Raw genomic sequence first — 21,572 nt, 5'->3', positions numbered from 1 at the left:
TAAGGAGTATGTGACACCTGATTGAAAAGGCAAGCAAGCATCATCAACAATTATGTCAATATTATGGTAGGTGAAGAGGGAATATGTAAGTGTTCATCCCGGCATTGCCTAAACTATTTGACATTTGAAACAGGGAAGACAATAAAACGCAGCCAATAAAGACAGCCGTGAGATGTAAGCTGATTCTCTCATTGAAAATTGCACCGCAAAAACAGCATACCGGTAGAGACAGCCAAGAAAGCCACACCTGCCCATTTTCTAACGAAAGAATCCCCAATCCAGAGCGCCTATGCCCACGAGACCCAAGCATGTCACAGAAAGGATCAGCATTACCTCATATCGCGGTGATCGGCCTTGTGCATGTGGTAGCACTATCGATCACACTCTCCATTCATGCATTGCCCTCGTCGAGGATCGCATTTGCATCTTTAGTAACGAAGATCTCTTCCAACCTTCCAGAACCAAGGCTGCTAGGACCATCATCATTCTGCAAAACTAAACCCTGTTCATTAGCCAAATGAAGCAGGCAGATGAAACCAAAGGACGTGCTAATGTCGCGTAGCTTCTCCGGGGCGTAAACCGTTTTCAGTGAGTTCATGATTTGTGTGAATCGAAGCGTACTGTCCGCAGAAACATCCTCTTGGCCTTTATCCAATGGTGTAGACGTTGGAATCGGCTGCGTCTCGGTCTCGGGGTGTTGAGGCGTAGCTTCCTCGGTGACATTAGGTACGGTATCTGCCTCACGAGGCGTATCAAACGAGGATGTTGTTATCAGCCGCTCTCCCATGCCCCTCCACATTTCCTGCTTTAACCGACGCACATCAACTTTTTTAGCCACTCGAGCATAAGCGACATATTCGGGACGCGCCCGACGACCGCCTTGCGTTACTAGTTGAGATCCAAATCCTCCAGCACCAACTGGCAATGTGGAGCCAGGGGCTGACCCCATCATGTTAAGGAGTGCGGGAAGGCCTGACGTTCCCGCAGATTCTCCTACAGATGCACCTGGACCTCCATCCGCGGGCGGGGAAAGCATTTCTCTAGCATCAGCGAATGGGAGGTTTTCGTCATCGTCATCGTCGAAACCGTTCGGGAATGCAAGGCCATCATCATCCGCGAAGAAGTTGGCGTCATATGCCCCTGGAACACCCTCATCGGAAGCGGCAACATCCTCCGGTTTGTGATTTGCCCAAAATGCCTCGTCCATCTCCCCATTGCCCGAGGTTTGATCAGGTCGCCGGTGGTTAAATCGCTTTGAACCCGTGAATCTCTTGGATCCCAATCTCGCTTTCGGCTTGAGAAAGAGGCGAAGCAATTGTTGTGAATTGAAGTGCTTGTCGTCCGGAAGAAGGTTACGACCCTTTGTTTTCCATTGTGTTTTAGGCAGAGAAATTGTGGAATTCGAGCTGGCGGGCATATAGATTAGTTCCCCGATAGTAGTATCAAGCGGTATAGAGAAATCAATCTCGAAAGGTTCCTTCTCTCTACGTTGCTTCGGCGCAACGTTGGCGTTGCTTGCAGCGGCATGCTCCTTAATCCGGCGAATCTTCCAATGCTCCGGCCCTGCCCAGTTCTTCTGTAGGGCATTGTCGAAGTAGCTGAGAATATTTTCATGATCCCTGTTATCTGGCTGGTGTGTCAAAGAGATACCATAGACATCCCCATCATCGCGATCCATATCTTCGCCATCTGCATCATCCTCGCCTTCTCGATCAACACGATGCACTTTCAGCATGGGCTCCAAAGCAGCTTCACGGGCCCAGACCTCACCTCCCTCGCCAAAGCCAGCATCTCCGCCTAGATCGAAGCCAGCCAGCGTGGCATCGTCGTCGTCGTCGAACCCGACTGCATTGTCATCATCTAGCATGATACCGGACGCGTCACTCACGGGACCCGCCTCTTGGCTTCTCTCATGCCGCCAGTCGTCGGATGCCTTCAAGAAAGGGATGTCTAACGAGCCGCTTGGGTCGCCGAGATCAAAGTTCTTCAATGACGGGCAGATGTCCTGATTGTCCACGAGGTCCAAGTTTGGAAAAAACCGTTCCGCCAAGGGAGTCATATCTATCTCCATGCTGTCCTCAAACATGGTGTCTGCCGTTTTTCTGGCCGAAGACGGCGATGGTGGTAGTTCTGGTTCCTGTGATTCCGCCTCCTGATCGTCTGCATCCTTTGAATTTGCTTCAGTTGCCGCGGCCGCATCATCACTGCTATCAAACACTATGCGACCCTGCCCATCAATAGATAAGTGATTCAAAAGTAGCCCTTTGGCACCACCTTCATCAAAATCGGCGGAGGCCTTCTTGAACAATGGGTCAACGGAGAATTCGAGCTCAAATTTTTTCAATTGGAGCGAGGAGAAGGATGGTGCTAGTGTAGCTTCATGTGATCGCTGTGCCTTCGCGAGGGTTAGCAACCGTCAAGAAGATTGCGAGTAGAATTATGAGGGCAAACAGACCTTTCTCCTTGATTTTCGAACGGCACCTTCTTCTCCGTCCTCGTCTTCGTCTGCCCCATCTCCATCGCCGCCCTCAGCTCCGGTTTCGCGAGCTCTCTTGTCACGACTGTCGGCTAAGCCACTTAGTAGTTTTCCTGTCTCCGTCGCCACGCTATCTACTCTGCTCGTGTAGATCTTGACGCAACCATCCAGCGTGCAACTAGCCTTTTGAAAGTTGACACCATCCCCCTCCTTGAGTAATGACATATCATGGAAGTAGTCAATCAGTGCGAAATTCCAGGAGTTGTTAGCATTGATTTTGTTGTCAGTGGCCATTTTCATCCATTCTTCAAAGTTGGCCAAGATTGGTACGCGCTTCATTGGTGTCACTGCCCTGCGTCCACCCACATCACTTTCTCGCCCTCGATACCCCGAGCCTCGAGGGGTGGCGGGGCTCATACTAGCACTCTGATCGTATCCAGTATATCGTCGAGGCGGCATAGGCGTCTTGACAGCAGCCTTGATTTGGTCCATGTGGCGGTCATGTCTAGCTTGGCGCGCCTCCATGCGCGCTGCTTTCTCTCCCATGTCGTCGTTGAGTGGTATCCTAAGACTGTCCGTCAGTACTTCCCACCAAGATAGTTACGGAGCCGTGCAAACCTCATGGGAGAGTTCTTGAGAGGGGTAGATGCGCCACCATTGGAGCGACGGTGCTTGGAATTAGCCACGCGCGGCATTGTGCAGAGGATGTCTCCGTTGGTGGGGGAGGGGATTGTAGAGGAACGGCGGAAATCGAATGGATATAGAGCCCTACGGGAGCCAGTTCCGAGTCAAGAGTCAGACGAGCCAAATAGTCGGCATCAGGTACCATGGGGCCGTAGGAAACGGTGTGTGTGGTGGTGTGTGGTGATTATCGTTTTAACCCAGTCAGCCCTCCATCTGGGACGAAACAAACAATCAACAAAACATCCGCCCCGCCACAGTAACCATTACCGCAATCTCCCCGCTCGCTGAATCAGCTTGAGTGTGGTTAATGTAATCGGTAAGCCACCCGCCATGGTAAGCCACCCGCCACCCGCGTCTACCAAAACAGTCTTTTATAAAAAGATAAAGCTTTTATATAATATATATTAATAAAATAATATATTTATTTAATATTCTAATATATAAAATATTTTATTTATATATATTTAATTCTATTATACTTACTGCAGTAAAATAATATTTAATAATAAGATTATCTCTTACCAGCAGCTAATTTTTTAAGCTGATTTTTATTAACTTAATTAATTTTATAAATTTTTTTATATATATTTTTAGTTTTACTAATAGTAAGACTAGTTAAACCGGCTATTTAGTAATAAAATCTTTTATTTTTAATATTTTATTTTTTTAATCCAGCTTATAGTTTATTAATTTTCTGTTTAAATAAAACAGTCCGGTTAAAGATGATTTTATATTTTTTTATAATATAAAATAATACTATTTTTATCTGCAAGAATAGGCTAATTATATAATTATAAAAAAAATTTAATTATAGTTTTATACTTTTATAATTATTTCATATTTTTAGATATTTTTAGTATAATTTATATAATAATTATATTATTAGTTGGAGTAGATTTATAAAGCTATATAACTAGTTTATCAAATATTTTATTTAATTAAAATAAAACTAGTTCTAAAATCTTAAAAATATTATAAATAGTTAACTTTTTAAAAATAAAAAAATATACTTTTATTATATAATACCTACTGCTACAGCAGTCTATATCTACTATTATAGCAGCCTGTTTCAGAATTAATATAAATTTATTGGGCTTTTAATCCGGATGTTTATATTATTATATTACTTATTTTCTTTTATATAATATATTATTCTAAGATCTTTTAAAAAAGAAGATTTCTTAAGAATTAGTTTTAAAATTAAGTAAAAAATTATTTTTTAATTATTATACTTATTTTATCTAACCAGCATGTCTACTATATTAAATAATTTCTAATAATTTTTAATTTTTCTTACTTTTAGTTATTTAAAAAAAGTAATATATTATCTAATAAATTCTTTTTAAAATTATTTTAAGATATTTTATTTATTTCTAAATTATATTATCTAATCTAGATAGATATTTAAAAAGTATAAGATATTATTTATTAATTAAAATAATTAAAATAATTAAAAAAATAGGTTTAAATATTATAAATAGAATATAAAAATATTAAATTTTTAATAAAATTATAATAATACTATACCAGTTTGACTTTATTTTCTGAATATAAAAAGAAAGAAATTAAACTTAAGAAAATTTTTATTTTTTTTCTTTATTTTAGTTTATAATAAAGAACAAAGTAGATTTATAATTTATAATATATTTTTAAAAAAACTTTTTAGAAGTATTATATAAAAATTAAAAAATTCTAACTATAATTAGTTATTTAGATTTTATCTATTAGCAAAGATAGTACTAATATATTAAAAAAAATTCTTAAAAAACTATTAAAATACTAAAAAATTATAAAATTATTTTATTTAATAGTTTTTTTTTATTTAAAATATAGTTATTTTATAATCTAATATTATAAAGCAGCTTAAACAAGGCTACTAATAAAAGAATTAGAATTTAAAAAAGTTTTATTCTTACTTAGATATTTTAAAGTATTATTTTAAATCTAAATAAAATAATAAATATATATTAATTTTTTTTTAAAAAACTGGTACCGGAACTTAGTTAATATATTTATAAATATATACTAAAACTACCGGATTTTTAGAAGAAAATAGTATTTATTATTATCTATTATTAAAATATATTAAACTAAAAAAAAATAAAATCCGAAAAAATAAGAATATAATTTAAATAAAACTTTTAGAAAATCTAAATTTTTATAATCTAATAATAAGCTTTTTTTATTAAAATCTTCTTAAAATAAAAGAAATTAGAAAAGAAAATTCTTTATTATTATAAATATAATAATAAATATTATTTAGCTAACTAATATTTTTATAAAAATAAAATTAAAATTAAATTAGAATTAATAAAAAAAATAATAGTTAAAAAAGCTTTTATATTTTTAATAAACTAGTCTAAAATAAAAACTACTATTTATTTTAATATATTTATTTATTTTAAAAATATACTTAAAATCTATATAAACTTGGATTTATATACTAAGATTAATTTTATTAACTATTAATTTATTTAATAATTTTATCTAAATATAGTCTATTTTATAGTTTTATTAATTATTATATTTAATTACTTTATTATAAATATTTATAATATATAAAAAATCTTTATTACTACTACTAATTTAAAAAGAATTATATAATTATTTATAAAATATTATATAGCTATTAATTATAATCTAGATTTTTTTAGAAGTTTTATTTTATTTTTAATAATTATTTTAAAAAAATATATATATTTATCTATTTATATAAAATTAATAGTAGTAGTATAAGATCTAAATATTAAAAATTTTATTTTTTTATAAATTTATAAAAGCTTGCTAAAATCTTATTTATATTTATATTATAATTAAATTTTTAGAAAATATTTAATTATTAGAAAATAAGATCTTCTTAAATTATTTATAAATTAGATTTAATAAGATTATATTATTTTTTAAGCTTTAAGATTTTATAAATATATTTTTTTTAATTATTTTTAATAATTTTCTTTTTATAGATTTTTGGATTATATTATTAATCTAAAAATAATAAAATTCTATTATATAAACTTATTTATTTTTTATTTTAAGTTAAGTTCTAATCTCTTTATTATTATATTAATAAAAATATTTAATTAAATAAATTTAATTTTTTAAAAGTTCTACAGAAGTCTTTATTTTTTTTATACTAAAAAAAATAAAATTTTCTAATTATATATAGATTATAGAAGACTTGATAAGATTTTAATTAAAAATTATTATTTTTTATTTTTAATTTTAAAAATTTTAAATAGAATTATAGAAGCTAAATATTTCTTAAAATTAAATATTTAAAATATATATTATTAAATTTATATTAAATAGAAAAATAAATAAAAAATAGTTTTTTTAAATCTGTTATAAATATTTTAAATATCTAATTATATTTTTTAAATTAATTAATACTTTAATTATATTTTAAAACTATATCTATTTAGCTTTTTATAATATATTAAATATTTTTTATATTACTTATTTAAATAATATTCTTATTGTTTTAAAAAACTTTTTTTTATATTTTTTATTTATATTAAGTATTAAGATATTTATAAAAAACAGATTTTTATATTAAATTATTAAAATATATTTTCTACTAAAATTATATTAAATTTTTAAAATATATTATACTTTTATATAATATATTAATAGATTTTTAATAAATATCTAATATTTTTATATAGCTAATATTAACTATATATTATAAAATCTAAATATTTTTAAAATTTTATAATTTTTATTAGTATTTTATTAAAAATTATTTTTTAATTATATTACTACTAATCTTTCTTTTAAAAAATACTCAGAATAGAAAGAAGTCTGGAAGAGTAATATTAACTAATAAAAAAATAATAATATTTTAATAGTTTTTTTATAGTTTTAAAACTATATTTTTATTAAAATATTTTAATTTTTTATAAAAAATCCGGATAAAAATAGATATTTTTTAATAAAATATAATAAGAATATTATTTTAGCTAGATAATTATAAAATATACTACTTTATTATATTTTAATTAAAAAAATTTAATAATATTAAAACTTATTATTTAATCCCAGATTAAAAGCTTTTTACTATTATCTATTTATTTAAATATTAGTATTAATATCTTAAAAAACTATTATATACTGTTAAATTTTTTTAGATTATTAAAATTTTTAGATTTTTATAAAGCAGCCAAAACTGAATAATTATTAAGTTTAATAATATATATATTTTAATAATTATAATTTTATTATTTAATATTAATTTAATAGATATAATTTTATTAATCTACTATTAAAAATAAAAAAAAACTTAAAAATTCTGTCTAATATAAAGATTCTAAAGTTAATATAATATTAAATAGCTAGTAAATTTTTAATAAAATCTTAGCTAGTCTCTATAAAATCCTAGTTTAAATATAATAAAATATTTTTGTAAAAAAATCCTAAATTTAGTATTTATATAGTATTAAGCTTCCAATAAGATTAAAAAAATTAAAAAACTAGTATAAAAACAGCTAACTAAACTGTCGAAGTTGTTATGGGACCAAGGCCCTGATATAGAGCTTAGCTTTAGGTACTAGTTAATATCTGAGATCTTACACGCTATATACTAAACTAGCGCTAGCTTAGTATATATATAAAAAATTTTATATAAACAGATAAAATAGCTCTTTAGCTATTTCTTTTTATTTTAAAATATACTTTAATTAGTATAATCTATTTGTTTTATAATATTAAAAATAATTTATTAAAAAAGCCCTAGACAGAGCCCGATTAGATATATAAATAAAATAAAATAAAACTAAAAAAATTATTAGAATAATAAAATAAATAAATTAGAAAGAACTACAGCTGACTATAATATTTATAATTATATATAATAATATATAACTTTTTTTATAAAAGCTAATCAGTCTTTATATAAAAATAGTAAAATAAAAACTAGTTTTTAAAAAGTAGATAAATAGATTATAAAATTATAATATAACTTTTACTTTCAATAGTAAATTAGAAGAAAATCTTTTATAATAATTATATAAGCCGAACTATAAATCCTACTTTTAATATTTTAATATAAAACTATTTAATAAAAAAACAAGTATAATTATAAATTATTTAAATTAAATATATATATAAAACTTATAATTAATAGAAATTATTATTTTATTAGACCGGAATAAGTTTTTTATATTTATAATTAATTATACAAACAAATAATATAATAGATATTTTTTTAAATTAAAATTTAAAATACTAAGACGGTATAACTTAAAAATATATTTATAATAATAAATAAAATATTTAAAAATTCTAATATATAATAAAAAGCCTTAAACTAAATAAATATAATAAAATAAAAAAAATAAAACTAAAAAAGTTTTTAAATAATTTTAATAAAGTTTTATTATAAATAGAAAAATATAATTAGTCGGACAAATAAAAAAAACTATATTAAATCTTATAATAAACTAAAAACTTATTAAAAAATTAATCAGAATTTCTTAAAAGCTTATATATAAAAATTATTATAATTAATTATACTATATAAATTATTATCTAAATAGAATATTTTTTTTAAAAAAAAGTTATATTAAAATTATATTAATATAATATAAACCAAGTTTTAAATTAATAAAATAAAAATCTATTTAAATAGCTGCTGTATAGCAAAAAAAATATTATTTTTATATAATTATTAATAATCTTTAGAAACAGATTTAATAAATAATACTTAATAAAATATAAAAAAATATAAAATAGATTACTATCTTTATTACAGATAGAATAAATATTTTATTTACTAATATTTTTTAAAATCTATTATATAACTAATAAATATAGTTGCTGCTATACTTATTTTTTAATAATAAAAAAAATAGTATATTTTTTCGGACGAAGACTCTAATTCGGAAAAAAAAAAGTCTAATATAAAATTATATATTTAAATAAAAATCTCTGTACAAAGCTAAAAGAAAATAAAAAAAATTTTTAAAAAAATATATAGTTGTATATCTTTTTTTAATAAAGATTATTTTAAATCTTATTATAACTACTTATATTTTTATTAATTTAAAATATCTAATGTATAATATTATAAGTAAGATATTTACTAAAGTAAATAATCTATTAATTATTAGTATTAATTTAAGATTAGTATAAAAGATTTTAGATAATAAAATACTAATCTACTTTATTATATAAATAAAAATAAATATAAGATTTTATACAGAAGAAGAAGTATACTTTTATATAATATTTAATAATCTTAGATATAACTTAATTTTAAAAAAGAGCTGGCTGTTCTATTATAATAAAATATTAGAATTAGACTAAAAATAATTATTCTTATATATAACCAGAATAAGATTAAAAAATCTATTATATTTATAATATATAAATCTAAAACTTTAGCTAATTATAAAAATAAAACTTAAAGACTATCTATAAAAAAATCTAAAAAAAATATAAAAATATTTACTGTTTTTTTTATTAATATATAGAAAGTACTCTAAATAAAAAAATAATTAATCTATATATAAAATTTTCTAAATATTATTAAGATTTTCTATTTTTCTTTTAATTAGAAAATATAAAGAAATTATTATTATACTAAAAAAAATATTAACTATAAAATCAAGCTTGTATATTAGAATAAAAAAATTAGAAGTTTTATAAAGCTCTTTTTATAATATATTCTAAAAAAACTAATAGTTTTATAATCTAAATTAATTAAATTATTAAACAAGAACTTTATATAGATTAGCTACTTTTTAATAATAATTTTAATATTTTTTATATAAAAGTTAAAAAAAAATTTAAAATTTTATATAAACTATTAAGTACTTAATATAATTATAAAAAAAATTATTATTTATTTCTTCTAATTTATAAGATTTTAAACTAGATTAAAAAAACTAAATAGTTTATTAAACTAGATATCTTATTTTTTTTTTATAAAATCTATATTATAAAAAATTAAAAATAAATAATAGTTTTTTATATATAGTATAGATTATATAAATAGCTAGTAATATTCTTTAAACTAATAAATATTCTAAGTATTTTTTAAAAGTATATTAATTAAATAATATATAAATATTTTAATAAATTTTATTTAGTTTATATTAACAATATATTAATCTATATAAATAAAGATATTAAAAAATATTATAAGTATATATAAAAAATATTATAAAAACTAAAAAAAACCAGCCTATTCTTAGATATTAAAAAATATAAATTTAAATAAAAAAAACTTTTTATTTTAGATTTATTATATATATAGGATAAGATATTAAGATAAATTCTAAAAAAATTAAAATACTTATTTTATAGAAAAACTCTAAGTTAATAAAAGCTATCTAAAGCTTTTTAGAATTTATAAACTTTTATTATAAATTTATTTCTAGATTTTTAATTATTATATAACTGCTTACTAATCTAATAAAAAAGAACTATTTTTTAATAAATTGTAAAATATAAAATAAGCTTTTAAATATTAAAAAAAAGATTTATAACCAAGCTAATTCTTTATTTTTTTAATTCTAAATATATAATAGTAGTAGAGATAGACTTTTTAAACTATAATATAAAAAAATACTTTTTTAGTTAAATAAAAATAAAAAACTATATTTTTTTATATTTATTTTTTTAAATAGAATACTCCAGCTAAATATAATTATAAAATCTATAATAAAAAACTACTAGCAGTTATATAATATTTAAAAATATAAATTATTAAGTTATACTTAGTACTAGAATTTATAATAATAACTAATTATAAGAATTTAAAATATTTTTTCGAGCTATATATACTTACAAAAAAATATATATAATAAAATTTAATTTTAAGTAGTTTTAACTTTAAGCTAATTTACTAAAAAAAACAGAGAATAAATAAGCAGATATTTTTTTATAATAAAAATAAAATATATCTGATATATAAAACTCTAAAATATTATTTTATATAATCCAGATTTTTAGTAGAATATTAGAAAAAGATTTAAAATCTAAAACTAGCTTATTTACTATAGTACTAGTACAGTTATAAAAACTAAATAAAAAATTTTTAAAATAAATTTAATAAACTATTATAAAACTACCGGAGCTAAAAAATAAATCTAAAAATAGTTAAATTTATATTTTAATAACAGATATAAATTACTAAGATCTAGTAAAGCTTATATAAAAAAATATATAAATTTCTGTTTTAATTAAAATTAAAAATCTTTTTAAATAAATATTTAATAAAAGAAGCTTAAGTATATTTTTAAAAAAAATTATAAATTCTTAATTATAAACTACTTTATATAAATCTTATTTAAAATAATTATAATTCTTTTATTATAGAATATTCCGGCCGAAAATAAATCTATTTTTTTTAGCTAAATATACTTCTAGCCTAATATATTTCGAAATATAAAAAATATATATAAAACTATAATATTTATAGTTATATAAAATTATAAAAAAAATTAAAATATAGATTACTAAAGCTGCTGCTAATACTAAATTAATTCTAATAAAGATTAATAATAGATTTTATTACTAATTTATTTAAAAATAAGTTATATATAAATATTCTTATAATTATAAACAGACTAATAAAAAAATAATATTTTATATAATAAAAAGAATTACTGCTGAAGCTATAGCTAAAGCTTTAATTAAAATAGTTTTTAAATAATATAATTTTTTAAAAACTATAATTTTAAATCGGAATATCTAATTTATAAGTTATATATAAAAAAAATATATAATCTACTAAAAATTACCAGAAAATTATCTATAATCTATTGTTTATAAATAAATAAAGCAACTCAATATATAAATAGTATTATTAAAATATATCTAAAGGCTTATATAAATTATAATAAAAAAAAACTAGATTAATCTACTATTTTTAGTAAAATTAATAATTAACAGCTGTATAAATATAGTTATAGGATTTTTATTTTTTTTAAGCTATAGTTATAAACTAAATCTAAACAGCTAGAAAATAATTTAAAATATAAATCTAAAGATTATTACCTCCAGTCTTATCTAATAAAAAAATATAATTATATAAAAAATATATAATACTTTAAACTAGATCTAGAATACTATAGTCTATATATTATAAAATATTAAAAAATAAATTAATTAATCTTAACAAGCTGTTCTATTATATTAAAAAAATAATTAAATATAATTAAGCTTATAAAATATTTGTATAAATTATTCTAATAAAAAGCTAGATTAGAAAAATATAAAATATATTATTTTAAAAAAAATAGAATTATATACTATATAACTTAATATATTAAAAAATATTAATTTTATATTTTATATTTATCTACTTCGTCCGACGGCTAATAATATATTATTATTATAAGATTAAAAAAACTTATAACTATTATCTATAATAATTAATAATAAAAAAAATATAAAATTTAAAAAATTCTTAATAAATAGTATATAATAAAAGATCGGAAAAACTAATTATAATATTTTATTAAATAAAAAAATTATATAGAACTAATCTAAAAGCCAGTCTTAGTATTTAATAATATAAAAATAGTTATAAAATAGTAACTATAATCCTAGCTAAATCTTAACTAACTATTATATAAATAAAAACTGGAAATAAAAAAAAGCTAATATTAATATTTTCTTTTTTAATTTTGGTTCGTATGGGCCTGAAATAAAAATTAAAAAAAAGTCTTTTTAATTCTCTAAACTAACTAAAAAAAGTTTTATTTAATCTAATAAAAAAAACCAATTATTTATATATTTTATTTAGTCTACTAATTCTTTGATAATATTACAGAAAAGAATAATAATTAGTATAAACTTATATTTAAACTTATTTAGATTATAATAATTATAATATATATTATAATTCTTAAACTTGTATCTAGTACAGATATTATACTATTATTTAAATAATTATATAATTTATTAAAACTTTATTTAATTATTATATTTATAATAATACGGTATTACTAAACTACAAAATATAATTAAAAAACTGTTAATATAAAAAAAATAATTAACATATATCTAACTCTGTTAGTATCTTATATAGAAATACTACTAGATTTTTTTATTTAAGCTATAGTAAAAGTACTAATCTTTATTTTAAATTTATAGTAAGAAAAACACTAAACTTGCTGCTGATCCGGGATATAACAAAGCTAAATACAGAGGTTATAGATAGTTATATAGTATATAAAAATAAAAAGCAAATTACAGTTAGCAATAATAATAGAAATCTAAAAAAAATTATAATAAATAGAAACTAATATATTATCCGACTGCTCAGGCTTATCAGCCTTGGTATTAGAAAAAAAAGATATTATATAAATATAAGAAAAAAGTAACAAAAATTATATAAGCAAGAAAAAAAAGCAGACTGATAATAAAAAAAATAATATAAAAAAAAGAAAAAGCTAAAAAAAAGAAAATAATCTTTTTATATAATACTTTATATATTATATATAAAATTAGTAGCTAAACCTAACTATATTTCCGAAACCGGTTATATAAATAATATAAAAAAAGATTCTATTTACTAAAAGATTATAGTATTTAATAAATAAAAAAAATTATACAAAAAAAATTATATAAAAAAAATTATATTAAATAAAATAGATTCTATCTATATATATACTGCCTACTAACCAGTTATAATATTATCTAGGCGAAGAACTAAAGTATAGAACTATTATCTTAAATTTTAAATAATTATTTATATAAACAGAAGCTATAGAAAAAAGATAAAAAAAAGAACTTCTGTTATAAAACTAAAATTCTAATATTAAATTTAGCTTTAGATATTAGTTAATATCTAAAATCTTATATACTATATATTAAACTAGTACTAGCTTAGTATATATATGAAAAGATTTTATATAAACGGATAAAATAGCTTTATAGCTATTTCTTCTTATTTTAAGACATGTTTTGTGTAAAGGGAAAAGGTCAGTTAGGTATAGAATAGTAGCAGTCTATTGATTTCAAGACTAATCCTTGCTATCCTAAAGGTTTAGCAAGGTCCTAGGAGTTAAATACTGAAGGAGGTCTGAGTCATTGACGTCATGACTGTTGCGCGGAGGATGCGTAGGTAGATCGTTAATAATCCGCCATAGTTACGGGGGTTATCTATGACATTTTGATTAGCATAATCTATCCGTCCTGTAACAGAAGTAAAAATATTCTATAATCTATATATTAATATATCAGTAGTATTCCGAATATATAAATATAAAAACTTATTATATTCTAAGACTATTAAAATAAGCTTATTTTATAATAAATATATTAGTATATTAACAGTGTTCTAAATATATAAAAATAAAGATTTATTTTATTTTAAAATTAACAAGAAATCATATTCTCTAATTAAAAGAATCTAAAATAAAGATAAAAAAATATATTATTAAAACTTACTGTTTTAAAAAATAATTCTAAGTCTAAATATTAGAAAATTAATAAGAATAATCTTATTATATATAAGTATTACTTATATATTTCTATAAAAGAAAGTTATTAAAAATATTTATTAAGTTTTTATTATAATAATTAGCTAACAGATTATTTTAGATAATTAAGAATAAAAATTTTTCTTAAAAAAAAGTTCTATTAGATAAATCTTTATAAAAATATAGTTATTTATATCAGAAAATATTCTATATATTAAAAAGTTATATTTATTAAATATAAATTATATAGCAAGCTCGAATTACTATCAATTTTTAGTTGATTTTTTATTAAATTATTTATAAATTTATTAGGAACTACTTGACTGTTAGGAACTACTTGATGCAGTAGATATACTGGTTAGATAAGACAAGTAAGATAGTTAAAAATAGTTTTCTATTAATTTTAAGACTAATTCTTAAGAAATCTTCTTCTCTAAAAAATCTCAGAATAATATATTATATAAAAAGAAGAAATAAGTAATATAATAATATAAATATTTGGATTAAAATTCTAATAAATCTATATTAACTTTAAAGTAGCTGTTATAATAATAGATATAAACTACTATAATAATAAATATTATATAATAATTATATTTTTTTATTAAATTAGATTATTTAGTATAATAATATAGCTGTAAATAGTTTTATTATTTATTTTAATTAGATATTTCTGCTAGTAATATTTTTTAAATAATAAAATTCGGTGCTGTAATAATAAAAGAATTATTTAATAAACTATATATTTTATAAATAAAAGATTTTAAAATAGTAAATAAAGTATATATTTTATTAATAATCTAATTAGAATCTAGTATAAAATATATACATAAATAAAAAAGATTAATATATTTTTATTTATTTTTATATTTTAACTTTTTATTAAATCTTTTTTTTATATTCTTTTTTCTTATTATTTTTGTTTTTATTTTTATTATTTATTTTATATTTTGTTTGTTAATTTACTTTTTTAAAATTTTTATTTCTATTATTTTTTAATATAATATTAATAATTACTTGCTATTATTTAGCCAATATATTTATTATATTTAAAATCTTTTTTTATTTATATTATTTAAAAACTAATATTAAGAATTTTAATATTATTAATACAGAAAATTTTGTATCTAGCTGTATTTTTAATATTATAATATTTATAATATATAAGTAGTATTCTAATAAAAACTAGATTTATTATTAAATATATTTTAATAATTTTTAATAGATTTTTTAAACTAATAAAAACTAGACTTTGGTTAATATACTAAAAAATATTCTTAAGTTTTTATAAATTTTAAATTAAAGTTAGAAGTTTTTTATTGATTATATTATTTTTAACTAAAATCTAAATTAAAATCTAATATTTTATATTTAAATTAATTATTTAATTTTAATTTTAATTATTAATTTTAAAATAGCCGAGCTAGTTTATTATTATAAATATAAACTAACTAGTATTAATAAGTCTAAAATTACTATATATTTTTTTATTAATTTTTTATTAATTTATAAATTAATTTTCTAGTTTAATCTAATTTTTTATTATTTTTTTATTATAGACTGTTGTTTTATTATAGATAATCCGACTATATTTTATCTAATATTTAAAAATAATAGATTTTTTTTATAAATTAAGATTAAGTAGATATTTTTTAAAAGAATTTACTATAAGATATATATTATATATAATAATAAAAGGATTTTTATATTTAAAAGATAAAATAATTCTAGTTTTTTATTATTTATTTTTTATAAAAATAATATTAATTAACTGGATTAGTTCGGTAGTTTTTTAATAAAAGTCTAGTTTATTTATAAAGATTTTTTATTTTAATTATATATTTTAATATTAATCTTTAAATATATTTAATATAGTAATTTAATATAAATTCGATTATTTTTTTTTATTTAAAAATAAGATATTTTCTGCTGTTTTAATTTTTTTTTTATTTTTTATAGCTTTAAATAGCTTGCTGGATATTATTTATAGATTTTTTTAAAACTTATTTATTATATTTATTTAGTTAGTCTATTTATCTAATTAAAAAATATTATTTATTATTAAAAATCTGTTTATTTTTAATATTTTTAATCTCGAACTTCTTTTTTTTAAGTCTAAAAAGTAAAGTTGATTTTATAAATTTATATTAGATTTTTATTATTTTAATAATAATATATAAAAGATATTATAAATTTAATTATAGTAGTTAAATAGAAAAATTCAATATATTTATTTTCTAATAGTTATTAGAATTTTTAAAAATCTAATATATTAAAAAGCTAGCTTTCGAAATAAAATTTTAATTTTTAAATTTTTAGTAGACAGTTTTATAAAATCTTTTCTTTTAAAAATTATTAACTAATATTTTTTATTATAATATTTTTTTATTATTTTATTAGTTTTTTATTAATAATTTTATAGGTTTTTTTATAGTACAGCTAGCTTATTAATTTAATTTTTAGCTATAGAAATTTTTTTTTAGAAAATACTAATTTTAGTATATAAATAAAAGTCAGATAAATAATTTAAAAAAGTTTTAAAAAAAATAACTAGTAGTTAAATTTAAAATATTATTATAAGTAAATTAAGCAGAAGACAGTAAAGTAGACTAATTTAAATAATTTTTATTAATAAAATATTAAAAATATTATTTAAAAATCTGATTTATTTTTTTAGTTTAATTATTAATCTAAAATCGAAATACTGTTAATAAATAAAATTTAATTTAAATATATTAAATAACTTAGAATTAAAATTTACTAGTAAAAAAAATCTTTATTTAAGATTATACTTTAAAATAGTTTAAATTAGAATTTAATTTTTTTATAAAAAAATTCAGCAAGTTCTGAAGCAGTTATAATATATAAGATAAATAAAAATTAATACTATTTTATAAATCTATTAATAATAATAAAAATTAAATTTAAAATATTATTTTTTATTATAATAAAAGACAAATTTATAATAAAATCTATAAATAGTTTAATAAAAAGTTGGCTAAAAATCGGTAATAATTTAAGCTTACTATATAATTTATATTTAATAAATATAATTTCTTAATATACAGAATATTTTTTAATATAAATAACTATATTTTTATAAAAATTTATCTAATAAAACTTTTTTTTAAAAAAGATTTTTATTTTTAATTATCTAAAATAGTCTACTAGCCGATTATTATAATAAAGATTTAATAAATATTATTAAAAACTTTATTTTATAGAAATATATAAATAGTATTTATATATAATAAGATTATTTTTATTAATTCTTTAATATTTAGATCTAGAATTATCTTTTAAAATAGTAAGTTTTCGATAATATATCTTTATATTTTTATTTTAGATTTTTTTAATTAGAAAATATAATTTTTATTAGTTTTAAAATAGAATAAGTTTTTATTTTTATATACTCGGAATACTATTAATATATTAATATATTTATTATAAAATAAACTTACTCTAATAATTTTGGAATATAATAAATTTTTATATTTATATACTTAGAATATTACTAATATATTAATATATAAATTATAAAATATTTTTATTCTAATAATCTAATCAATTATTTTTATATTAGTTTGATTATATTTAGATTTTAATAAATTTAATATATACTAGTGGATATAAAATTTAAAATTTTTTTATAAAAATATTTTATTATATTTTAGCTGGAATTTTTTTAAAACTAATTATAATTTTATAAAAAATTTACTAGCTATTTAATATTATATTAACTTTAGAATCTTTATATTAAACAGAATTTTTAAATTTTTTTTATTTTTAATAATAAATTAGTAGGATTATACCTACCAAACCGATATTAAATAATAAAATTATAATTATTAAAATATATATATTATTAAGTCTAATAATTGTTTAATTTTAGTTATTTTATAAAAGTCTGAAAATTTTAATAGTTTAAAAAAACTTTAATAGTATATAATAATTTTTTAAGATATTAATACTAATATTTAAATAAATAAATAATAGTAAAAAGCTTTTAGTTTAAGATTAAATAGTAAGTTTTAATATTATTAAACTTTTTTAATTAGAAAATAATAAAATAGTATATTTTATAGTCACCCGGCTAGAATAATATTTTTATTATATTTTATTAAAAAGTATCTATTTTTATCCGGATTTTTTGTTAAAAATTAAAATATTTTAATAAAAATATAATTTTAAAACTATAAAAAAGCTGCTAAAATACTATTATTTTTTTATTAATTAATATTATCTTTTTAGACTTTTTTCTATTCTGGATATCTTTTAAAAAAATTAATAATAATATAATTAAAAAATAATTTTTAATAAAATACTAATAAAAATTATAGAATTTTAAAAATACTTAGATCTTATAGTATATAGTTAATATTAACTATATAAAAATATTAAATATTTATTAAAATTTTATTAATATACTATATAAGAATATAATATATTTTAAAAATTTAATATAATTTTAGTAGAAAGTATATTTTAATAACTTAATATAAAGATCTGCTTTTTATAAATATTCTAATATTTAATATAAATAAAAAATATAAAAAAGATAGTTCTTTAAAAAAATAAGAATATTATCTAAATAAATAATATAAAAAATATCTAATATATTATAAAAAGCTAAATAAATATAATTTTAAAATATAGCCAAAATATTAGTTAATTTAAAAAATATAATTAAATATTTAAAATATTTGTAATAGATTCGAAAAACTATTTTCTATTTATTTTTCTATTTAATATAAATTTAATAATATATATTCTAAATATCTAGCTTAAAAAAATATTTGGTTTTTATAATCCTATCTAGAATTTTTGAAATTAAAAATAAAAAATAATAATTTTTAACTAAAATCTTATTAAATTTTTTATAATCTATATATAATTAAAAATCTTTATTTTTTTTAGTATAAAAAGAATAAAAACTTTTATAAAACTTTTAGAAAATTAAATTTATTCTAATTAAATATTTTTATTAATATAATAATAAAGAGATTAGAACTTAACTTAAAATAAAAAATAAATAGATTTATATAATAAAATTTTATTATTTTTTAGATTAATAATATGGTCCGAGGGTCTATAAAAATTATTAAAAATAACTAAAAAAAATATATTTATAAAATCTTAAAATTTAAAAAATAATATAATTTTATTAAATCTAATTTATAAATAATTTAAAAAGACTTTATCTTCTAGTAGCCAGATATTTTCTGAAAATTTAATAATAATATAAATATAAATAAGATTTTAATAAATTTTTATAAATTTATAAGAAGATAAAATCTTTAATATTTAGATCTTATATTATTACTATTAATTCTATATAAATAAATAAATATATAAATCTTTTAAAATAATTATTAAAAATAAAATAGAATTTTTAGAAAAATTTCGATTATAATTAATAGTTATATAATATTTTATAAATAATTATATAGTTTTTCTTAAATTAATAGTAGTAATAGAAGATTTTTATATACTATAAATATTTATAATAAAATAATTAATTATAGTAACTAGTAGAACTATAAAACAGACTATATTTAAATAAAATTATTAAATAAATTAATAACTAATAAAATTAATCTTAATATATAAATCTAAATCTGTATAGATTTCGAGTATATTTTTAAAGTAAATAAATATATTAAAATAAATAGCAGTTTCTATTTTAAATTAGTTTATTAAAAATATAAAGACTTTTTTAATTATTATTTTTTTTATTAGTTCTGGTATAGTTTTATTTTTATTTTTATAAAAATATTAATTAGCTAAATAATATTTATTATTATATTTATAATAATAAAAAATTTTTTTTCTTTAATTTTTTTTATTTTAAGAGGATTTAAATAGAAAGAACTTATTATTAAATTATAAAAATTCGGATTTTCTAAAAATCTTATTTAGATAATATTTTTAATTTTTCAAATCTTATTTTTTCTTTCGGTTTAATATATTCTAATAATAGATAATAATAGATACTATTTTTTTTAAAAAATCCAGTAGTTTTAATATATATTTATAAATATATTAACTAAGTTCCGGTATCAGTTTTAAAAAAAAATTAATATATATTTATTATTTTATTTAGATTTAAAATAATATTTTAAAATATTTAAATAAAAATAAAACTTTTTTAGATTTTAATTAGTTTACTAGTAGGCCTGTTTAAGCTGTTTTATAATATTAAATTATAAAATAACTATATTTTAAATAAAAAAAAATTTATTAAATAAAGTAATTTTATGATTTTTTAGTATTTCGGCGGTTTTTTTAGGAATTTTTTATTAATATATTAATATTATTTTTATTAATGAATAGAGTTTAAATAGCTAACTATAGCTAGAATTTTTTAATTTTTTATTTAATTTTTTTAAGAGACTTTTTTAAAAATATATAATAAATTATAAATTTATTTTATTTTCTATTATAAACTGAACCGAAGAAAAAAAATAAGAATTTTTTTAAATTTAATTTTTTTTATTTAAAAAATAAGATTAAGCTAGTATAATATTATTATAATTTTATTAAAAATTTAATACTTTTATATTCTGTTTATAATATTTAAACCTGTTTTTTTAATTATTTTAATTATTTTAATTAGTAAATAAGAGCTTGTACTTTTTAAATATCTATTTAAATTAAATAATATAAGAACAGACGAAGTATCTTAAAATAATTTTAATAAAAATTTATTAAATAATATATTACTTTTTCTTAAATAACTAAATGTAAGAAGAATTAGAAATTATTAGAAACTACTTAATATAGTAAATATACTAGTTAGATAAAATAAGTAAAATAATTAAAAATAGTTTTTTATTAATTTTAAAATTAATTTTTAAAAAATCTTTTTTTTAAAGAATCTTAGAATAATATATTATATAAAAAAAAGAAATAAGTAATATAATAATATAGATATTTAGATTAAAATCTTAATAAATCTATATTAACCCCGAAGCAGCTGC

At 18.6% G+C, this 21,572-nt stretch overlaps 1 protein-coding gene across 1 annotated transcript; it reads right to left on the bottom strand.

Moving 5' to 3' along the window:
* Positions 1-68: 68 nt before the first annotated feature.
* On the bottom strand, positions 69-3,367 carry BO95DRAFT_399735 (condensin subunit BRN1). Its single transcript, XM_025583830.1, has 3 exons — positions 3,095-3,367; positions 2,456-3,041; positions 69-2,395 (listed from the first exon to the last, which is right to left on the bottom strand). The coding sequence occupies exons 1-3, from the start codon at positions 3,169-3,171 to the stop codon at positions 392-394; spliced, it is 2,667 nt and encodes an 888-aa protein (XP_025437205.1). The 5' UTR covers positions 3,172-3,367; the 3' UTR covers positions 69-391.
* Between the last annotated feature and the right edge of the window lie 18,205 nt (positions 3,368-21,572).

Source organism: Aspergillus brunneoviolaceus (assembly GCF_003184695.1).
Source record: "Aspergillus brunneoviolaceus CBS 621.78 unplaced genomic scaffold BO95scaffold_93, whole genome shotgun sequence".
Lineage (NCBI taxonomy): Eukaryota > Fungi > Ascomycota > Eurotiomycetes > Eurotiales > Aspergillaceae > Aspergillus > Aspergillus brunneoviolaceus.
Note: the sequence above shows the minus strand (reverse complement) of the source record. Positions and strands in the feature narration are given on the sequence as shown.